Source organism: Euphorbia lathyris, chromosome 5 (assembly GCF_963576675.1).
Source record: "Euphorbia lathyris chromosome 5, ddEupLath1.1, whole genome shotgun sequence".
NCBI classification, from domain to species: Eukaryota; Viridiplantae; Streptophyta; class Magnoliopsida; order Malpighiales; family Euphorbiaceae; genus Euphorbia; species Euphorbia lathyris.
The window spans coordinates 11,949,454-11,958,772 of NC_088914.1; the positions used below are offsets into that span (position 1 = coordinate 11,949,454).

Genomic DNA, 9,319 nt, shown 5'->3' on the forward strand with positions numbered 1-9,319 from the left:
GGAAATTAGCTTCTGTACTTTGGAATTGAATTCAAAACTCATTCATCAACTATCTCTCTCTCTTCAAGCATTTCCTTATATTGGATTTCATTCTATGTGACGGAATGCAACCCAATGGACCTAATCCATGAAAGTTTCAATCTGGTGAGAATAATAACTGGGTAAACCATTATCTCAAAGAAAAGAGACAATGAGAGAAGAAGTACAAATTGCAAGAATTAACAGAGAAAGGGTGTTGCTGAAAAAAACGCAGGGAAGGATAGAAGAAACCATAATCAATATACAACAAACAAAGGCAAATCAAACAAAAAAAAATTTGTAAATCGCAAGATAAGAGAAGAAACTCAGGAGAAGAAAAAACAATAGAAGAAATGTCAGATAAGGAAATTCACAGTTGAATAAAAGAAGAAAGATAAATTCGAGAAGAATATAATATTAGGGATTCAAGAGGAGGAACTCTTTCATCCTGTCCTTTCACGCGCCTGCTTTTGTTTCACGCGCCTGCTATTGAGACACTATGAAAATTTAGGGGTCAATCAAGTATTTTGGACAAGTTTTCAAGAATTCCAATTATATTACGGGCATAGCATTCATTTGACCCCTAAATTAAAATTAATTAGGATTCTAAACTATCAAAATCATCAATTGAATTCTCATCTTATCCTAAATTCAATTACTCTGACTATTTGATATGGACTCTAATAATCTATATGTTGGTTCAAAATAGATTTAGAAAAAAGAGTTTGAAATTGTTCAACCCAATGATTTTTAAAGAGAAGTCAATTGATAATTTTTACTTAGTTTAAATACCTGATTAATGATTTTACTAGTTTTAGATCCTAATTGATTTTGAAATTTTAATTTGAAGGGCCAAATAAGTGTTACATATTATAATATATAACTCTACCTTAAGAATTACCTTAAGGAAAAAGCTGATCATAATCATAATGTCTAGAACACGATTTTTGGAACTCCGGATGATACACTTTCCTCGTTGCCGATCCATAAATTTCTTGCATAATTATGCGTTGTCCGCCATCAGCATCAATTGCCCCTTCGACACGTGCGCCTAACATACTAGTCTTATTAAAATCATGATCACGATCACAATCTCTCCCACTGCTCCCTGAACTACGAGCATTATTATCCTTATAGTATTCGATATGATTATTGGGTCAGGTTTTAGAACTGGTAAGACATAGCGACTTGGGAACTGAAGCATGGTCTGCACTCCTTCGCTTGCGGGGTTTAGGCCATTGCTGCCGCAAGACAACAACGCAATGTTGCTGCCTTGTACGGCAGCGCGGCCAGCTGCCCTGTGCAGTTTGGCCGCACCCGACCCGTCTCAAAACCGTTTCGGGTTTATTTTTAGAGTAAATGTAAATAATTTCAAAATAAATCTACTCTTAAATTATGTGTGTTTAGATTAGGCAAAAAAACATCATTAGGACTCTGATCTTTCATTTTTTAGTTCATTAAGCCCTTCATCTTTTATTTGGATACATTAAGTCCTTGATCATTTATTTTTGGTCTTATTAAGCCTTTTATGACGAACATCTAATTCTGTTATGAAAATCTAATTCTGTTAAAAATACGTTAGTAACTTCACCTGTATTTGAAATTATTAAAAAAAATATATTTTTTTACAGTTTGAATTAAGGTTTTTATAGTTTTCCTATACCCAAATTACACATCCAAAACTACTTTCAAACAGTGTAAAAATACAAATTTCGAATGCAGGTGCAATGAATAACAGTCTGTTAACCGAAATTTATGTTCAAAATTAATTTTTTTGGTCATCAAGGGCTTAATGAGACCAAAAATAAATGATTAGTGGCTTACTGAACCCAAATAAAAGATTAAGTGCTTAATGAACAAAAAAAATGGACCTAATGATGCTTTTTTCCTTGGCAAACTGTTTTTTGTTTGAATTAGATATACTAATTAAACACCTTAAGTATTTTTGGAAAAATAATTAAAGGCAATATTTAATGTCATATAGTTATATTTGATAATTTAATTAAGTTTATTTTTTTTTACCTTTAAAAGTTTAGGTAAATGTATGTCTACCCACTTCCAAGGTCAAGACAAACCACACATCTCGATAAGGATTTAAAGTGGATACTAGCAGAGACTCATATTCTTACCACACGGACCAATCCTCATTAGCAACTAATATTTGATATATTTTGATTAGATAAAATATTAATGATACAATATCCATCCTGAGTCTTTAAATTTTGAAAGACCTCACAAAATGCATATTTCTTTTCAGCTTTCAATGTATAACATGCTATAGGTATGCACACTTTATCTCTATCAACAGTTGGATGGAGATATTTCCTTATATCCATTTTTACCAAATCCAATCGAACTTTTATAGTTCCTTAGCCTTACCTTTTATATTCAGTAATGTCCCCATAATGTTCTCAGAGACGTTCTTTTCAACAACAATGTTATTGCCTAACATGATTTTATGAGTATTTAGAATTTAAATACTAGTTAAAATTCATTAATATAAAAAAATATATATTTTTTTTAATATTGAATAAAATATAATATTATATCTATTTTAAATATTTAATTTATATTATAATATGTATATATTTTATATTTGCTACAGCAACAAAACTGTTGTTACAAAATATTATCAATTAACCATTTTCTACAACATGATACTAGTTATCAAACTAGTTATCAAAGCATAATACTTTTATGCAACAACAACATTGTTAGCGGTTATCAAAAAAAAAAAACATTGTTACAATAAATGGTAATATTATAATTTTAAACTAAATAAGTATTCTAATAATAATTTCACAATATATTTTATAATTTACTGAAATTTAAAATATATTCTTATCTACATTTAACATTTAAATATTAGTTATTAGTATTAAAAAAATAATAATTTTATATAATATTTATTTTTTAAACGAGTTTATTAATATATATATCATCTAATGGTGAAAAAAACAAAGACTAAGTTTTACTTTGTCAAAAACAAAGTAACCATAGAAAGCATCATATATATATATATATATATATATATATATATATATATATATATAAGAGTTCTCAATGGTGACTTTCCATGGATGGAGACTAATAAAATCTGATTAAATGACCTGCTATAGCAGGTTACTAAAAGGTTATCAAGTTACTAAAAACATATTTCTCTCTTCTTAATAAATTTATTTTCTGTTTTTTAAGAAAGTTTCTCTCTCTACAATAAATGATTGTCCACATTTTTCAAAAATACTTACTCTCTCCATAATAAATTAAATTCATCATAAAAATAATTGGTACATAAAATTGTCAATAAATCTATTTGGATATCCGACCAAAAATATAATATTGTTTTCATTGCTGTTTTTTATTAATCTATTCAAATACTTAAACTTTGTATTTGCAAGTATTAGTACTATACACACGAATTTGAGTGCTGAGAAAGAATTCAATTGAAAAAATTAAGAAAAATTATTATTATTCCATTAACTGTATTGATTACTATTATTTATAGTATTATGCACTGTTTCGTTAGTTTTGATTTTATTTTAGTTTTAATTTGGTTTTGTATAATTTGGTTTTGTATATTTTTCTTTTTCATTGTTTGACAACGATACTAGAAAATATTTTATGATGTTTGTTTGTCATATAAAATACTTTTCTATCACTAACTTAAAGTATATAATGTTATATTTTGTTTTTCATGTTTTCGCATTTTTTGCACTTAACATTTTTCTCGTTTTTACTTTTTTATTTTTGTTTCGTGTTTGCTTCTGTCAGGGCCAGTCCTGGGCTTAGGCCGGGGGTGCGCCGGCCTAGGGCCCAGGGCTGGAGGGGACCCAAAAAAAATTTTTAGCTTTATATGTATATATGAAATTTATTTTTTTTTTTAGTATAAATAGTGATAAAATTATATAGTGGCCTATTTCTTTTCGAAACTCCGTTAATAAAAAAAAATTAAAAGACCTATTTTATTATGTATAAACTTTTTATTATTAAAAGGGCTTTATTACTTATTTTTCTTAGGGCTCCTAAATTGTCAGAACCGGCTCTGACTTCTGTTTTCATATTTTTACCAATTTTCACCTTTTTTGTTTTTTATTTTTGTTTCGCCTTTCAAGTTTTCGTTTTACATTTTTAATATAATATTTTATTAATAACTATCAATGTTAATAATATGAATTGTTTACACAACACTAATATTCGACTAGAAAAACTATTACCAGTAGCTTTTCTATTTCTTTACATTATATTATATATAATAATACAAAGGAGAAGATTTACAATGATAATTTAAATTCATTCCATATTAAATAACATATTTTGGAAGGTTCGATATGACAATTAAATAACAGTAAAATCAATTTTTTTAATAAAATAAGGCTAAAATTGATTTCTTTGACACATGAGGGTTAATTTGCATCATTTTATATGTTAGAGCTAATATGCACTTTCCTAGGGATGCAAGTGGGGCGGGGATTTTCCATCCCGACGGGGACGAGGAATCACTGATAAGAATCCCCATGGGACGGGGATGAGGATAATTTTATATCCCTTAACGGGGATGGGACGGGGATGGGAAATGGTATCCCCGCCCAGTGGAGATCCCCGACCCCGTCCCATTAATCCCCGATGGGGAATCCCATATGGATCCCCAATTATTCTCCATTATAATTTGTAACATTTAACTTAAATTAATTAGACTTATTTTCAAATAAAAAATTAAATAGGATAAATAAAATATTAGCCAATGACTAAATGGATATTTTTCCTAACCTAAACTAAACGAAAGACACAATATCTTTGTCCACTACAAAAAAAGGGTCTATTACGACACTTTTATAACGACGCTTTTTAGTATGTGTCTTTATATATTAAAATTTAGCCACACTTTTGTATTTGTGTCGGTCTGTATTATTACTTAACGACAATTTTTATTATACATTGGCATTTTTAGAAAAGTAACTACGCTTTTAAAAAAAGCATTGGCATTTTCTCAAAATTAAAGACGGTTTAAAATTTACGTCGTGAATGAGTGTCTCGGTATTTTTATATTTGAATATATTTATATTTTTATCCCCCGTATTTAAAATTCGACCACATTTTTTAATTTGTGTCACCTTTTATAGCCATTCAATGACGCTTTTAATTCTTGTGACGGTATTTTTAAAAATTTAACTATACATTTTGAAAAAAGCATCATTATTTTTTAAAAGTTAAAACGTGTTAAAGTTTGTGCCTATTAAGGATTTTTTTTTAATTTGAAGACACTTTTCAATTTTGTTTCTGTATTAAGAAATTCAACCATGTTTTCTTTTATTTAGGTCCAATGTTGCATTTTATTTGATTAATTTTGATATATTACAATTTTATTTATAAAGTGTTGTAGTAGTAGCAGATTTCTTAAACTAATCTAACTTTAAATGAGTGTTGCTAACACTATAAAATAAATTGTTTTGTTTTAATTACATATGCAAAATGATTTAAAAATAAAATAAAAAATATAGAAAGAATGGGGAAAAGGGTTTTGGTTTGGTGGTAATGTTAGAAAGAAGTGGGAAAGGAATTTTGTACTTCTTATTTTTCATCTCTCTTTACTTTAATTTATCTATCGCGCCTCTCTCTTCCTCCTTCACCGTCACGACCTAATTTCTATCGCTCTTATCTCTTTACTTCACGAACGCAGTTTCTCCATCTCTCCCACCTCTCTAATTGATTAGCTTCGTAAACCATCTCCTTACTCCAATCGAGTCAAGTCAACATCTACTGTCTTACTCCAATTGAATCAAATAATGATTGGTAAGCACCCTTCCCTCTTTACTTTCATTTGCTCTAATTATTGGAACATTTGGTTGTGCTATGTGGTTTCTGTTGCAATGAATGAGAGGCGTTAACATTGAATTTGTGACTGGTAGCGTTTTCTACGGTTAATTGACAATAGAACTTGAATCAGGTTACCTTAATAGTTAAATATATGCAGATTGGTACGATCGAAAGGTCCTTTCCTTGATAACAATGGTAGAACTTCTATATGAGTTATATGTTTAAATCGCTGCCTCTTTTTCTTTAGCAATATCATTCTTATTGAATTTTTATCTTTTTGACTGCTTATTTCTATGTAAATGTGATTTTTTTGCAGGACTAAAATTGCATCCGGAGCATTTTGGGTTTGGGAACCTGAAGCAGCAACATGATAGTGCAGCAGTCTTATATAAGTAAGCCACCAAAACCACTTCAGTCTCCCCTCTAGATGTAGTACCTTTATCCCCAACCTTACAGGCGAGTTACTTTTACATCATTTCCCCTTTACGTGTGATACTTCATCTTATTTTCTTGAAACCTTAGTAGTATCAGATTTATGCTACAATATGCTTATTCTTTTGTCCCTATTAGAATAATTTTCTTACTTCAGGGAACAAAATGCATTTTTCTACCCTAATACAGATTCGCTCTTTTACCTGCTAGGTTATCTGATAATAAAAGTTTGCATCTGTTATAATTTTGTATTCAATATTATTGTTAAGTACTCTGTTGATATAGAATATATTGTTGACAAAGTGATTGCATTTATATGATGCTATGCAGATCACTACTATTTAAACAGCTTACTTTTTAACAGATAATTGAATATTGGTAGTCCAACTGATTTCAACCCTTCGTATGGTTCAAACATCAGTTTCTTGTCTCACGCAAGTTTGTTGTTCATAATGGTTGACACAATACTGAGTTACATGCTATTTCTATCTATGTATTGCGAGCCATACGTTTTTTGGATTTCGGATTCTATTTACTAGGAAAATTCAACAATCTGATCTTACTTTATACTGGATATCAAATCTATGTATGATTGTCACAGCTTGAGTTAAGTTCATTTACTTCTATTTAATAAAATTTGTCATTTCTCATTAGGATGCAAAAATCTGAAATGCTTTGCTGCACTACTAGAAATCTGTGATCCATAGATGTTAAACACCTCGTCATTTTTCTGTCAGTACTATGACCCTCATTGGTGGCTAAGGTGTTTGTCGTGTTTGTTAGGTTGGTGGCTATGGCAGAGCAGTCCATGCAAGGCGAGTTTGAGAACCTTGTGTGAATGCTGCATTTTGGGTTTATAAAATAGGTTGGTTCCAGTTTAGGGCTCATTGTCACTTCCACCATTGATAAGAAAGCTCTAAACGATTTTGGCCTCTTCCTTCTCAATCTGTTAATATTTTTCGTAACATCTCCTCCTCTCTTGTCTTATGCCATAACATATAATGTTGCCCTTAACAATTTTTCTTAATCTCATTTATTCTCTTGTACTTGATAAAATCTATATATTTCAGTGTTCATATTGTTCTCTTTTTGCAACATTGAACCTTATGATCTTGAAATTTGGTGGATAATTAATAGGAAGACCATTTATGAGTGGGACAATTTATGGACTTGATGTTGTGTATGCGAGAATTTCAAGCATTCCCTCGATTTGATGCTATGCAGATCACTACTAGTACAATTTTGATCTGGTGAGATTAATAAAGTTATAACAGAAAGCAAACCTTTATGCTCATCTTTGAGTTGGTCCTTATATTTTTGTAGAATAGAATTTTGGGTATTAACCATTTACTCTTTCTCTAGATCTACAATGACTCTGTTTTCCCGGTTTGAAATTTGGTTAATCTTATGGATGCTAAATTTATTCCTATCTGCAGAGGATTTCCAGTTTGGTCAAAATATGTCCGAGGCATCAGATTTCGAACACACAATGAGCCTTTCAAGGTTTTCTTTTTCTTCCTTGATTGCACTTATAAGATCAATTAGAAATTAGTTGAAATTCTTGGGGATTTCACTCTATAACATAGTTCTAAGAAGAGCTTAACATGTTGTTGCAGAGGGAACTGCAAAGGTTAACTGAAAAAATTGTTAATTTGATGAACAATGAGCATCTGTTTTAGTTCCAAGGAGGCCCTTTTATACTCTCTCAAGTATATATCTGTTTGAATCATATTTTCTGTTTGTTATGTTGCTATTTTGTTAGATGAAATGTCTTAATGAGCTGAAAAGTTAGTAATGTATTAACATGGAATAAGGTATCAAAATAGGTCTATGATTTTTAGAGAAGTATCAATTTAGGCTCCACGTATAAAATAGCACCAATATAGGCTTAACGTTTAAAAATGTATCAATTTAGGCCTCGAGAACGGATTGGACACGTCATTCCTATTACTCTGTTAAGTTCTGATTTCTCCCTCCACGCACAATTGACAGAACTTAACAGAGTAATATCAATGACGTGTCTCGTTCTGTTATCTAGGCCTAAATTGATACCATTTTTTAAACGTTAATCCTATATTGATGTTATTTTGTACATGGAGCCTAAATTGATACTTCCCCAAAAACCATAGCCCTATTTTGGTACCTTATCCCCATTAACATCAAAGGATTTTGTTTCTTTTCTTTGTCTAGTATCTTAATTTCTTCGTTGTGAAATGCAGATCAATGCCACATATTAGTTAAAAGTCTTAGTGAGTTACTCATCTTCTTTAACCATTATTTGATGCTAGCTTTGGTTTACTTTTTATATTTATTTTATTTACTGTTAGACTTCATTCTCTTAACAGGTGCCATATGTTGATGCAAAAGTTGCTTCTGCCCATATATTTCTTGCCCTGGTTACTCTTGGTTCTGATCAAAATTTGGATGTAAAGTATGCCAGAATATATGCATTTGGAGTTGTTGGGCAACAATTTAAATGGCATGGTATAAGTATGTTTACCCTTAAGCTGCATTTATAATTTTGAAGGAGCAGTTTATATGCTTAACTCATTAAATTGTGGTATTTCAGATTGTTGATAAAATTCGTGTTCAAATGGAAGCTTTGCTTGAAGATAGACCCCATGGAGCTACTATTGATGTTGTCCATGCACTACTGGTTGCAGTACCTCACACAACGGATAGACTTAGAGACTATATAACTAAGCTTGACAGAATCAATTTCAGGATCGTGTTAAATATTATTTGCTATTGAGATAGTGGGGGAAAAGTTGTTTATTATGTACCCTTATTATGTCAAATCTCATAGAGATGTTTTTCAATAAAACTGTTGTAACATTCATTCGAGACGCTTATTTATGAAAATGTTGTTATATCAAGGACATAATAATATGCAATTTTAGAGATGATATTTCAGCTGCAAAATATCGTTGAATTTGAGACGCAATGAATTTTTATGTAGTTAAAAGTATATATTTTTCGATTAAATGTTGTCAATTTGGAGACACTTTTAAATTAAAGTGTCGTGGTATTGAAGACACTATTAATATTTTCTGAA

The 9,319-nt window shown here is 30.3% G+C and overlaps 1 protein-coding gene across 16 annotated transcripts; it reads left to right on the forward strand.

Moving 5' to 3' along the window:
• The first annotated feature begins 5,577 nt into the window (after window positions 1-5,577).
• On the forward strand, window positions 5,578-9,108 carry LOC136231134 (uncharacterized). 16 transcript variants are annotated; one of them, XR_010689693.1, is made up of 7 exons: window positions 5,580-5,808; window positions 6,149-6,288; window positions 7,048-7,514; window positions 7,701-7,973; window positions 8,484-8,513; window positions 8,610-8,748; window positions 8,834-9,108. XR_010689693.1 is itself a non-coding variant. In XM_066020418.1 (5 exons), exons 1-5 carry the CDS (start codon window positions 5,802-5,804, stop codon window positions 8,839-8,841), a joined length of 303 nt encoding a protein of 100 aa, XP_065876490.1. In that variant the 5' UTR covers window positions 5,579-5,801; the 3' UTR covers window positions 8,842-9,108. The 16 variants fall into 16 exon arrangements, 2 of the variants coding, with proteins under 2 accessions (XP_065876490.1, XP_065876491.1); XR_010689695.1 differs by having other exon boundaries at window positions 7,701-7,767; window positions 7,881-7,973; window positions 8,484-8,748; XR_010689697.1 differs by having other exon boundaries at window positions 5,581-5,808; window positions 7,701-7,767.
• The last annotated feature ends 211 nt before the right edge of the window (window positions 9,109-9,319 follow it).

What these genes read in the sequence shown, in the direction of transcription:
- LOC136231134 (XM_066020418.1), top strand. An exon ending in AGTGCAGCAGTCTTATATAA is followed by an intron (nt 6,225 to 7,700) that starts GTAAGCCACCAA and finishes TCCTATCTGCAG; the next exon opens with AGGATTTCCAGTTTGGTCAA. An exon ending in CACACAATGAGCCTTTCAAG is followed by an intron (nt 7,768 to 8,609) that starts GTTTTCTTTTTC and finishes TTCTCTTAACAG; the next exon opens with GTGCCATATGTTGATGCAAA.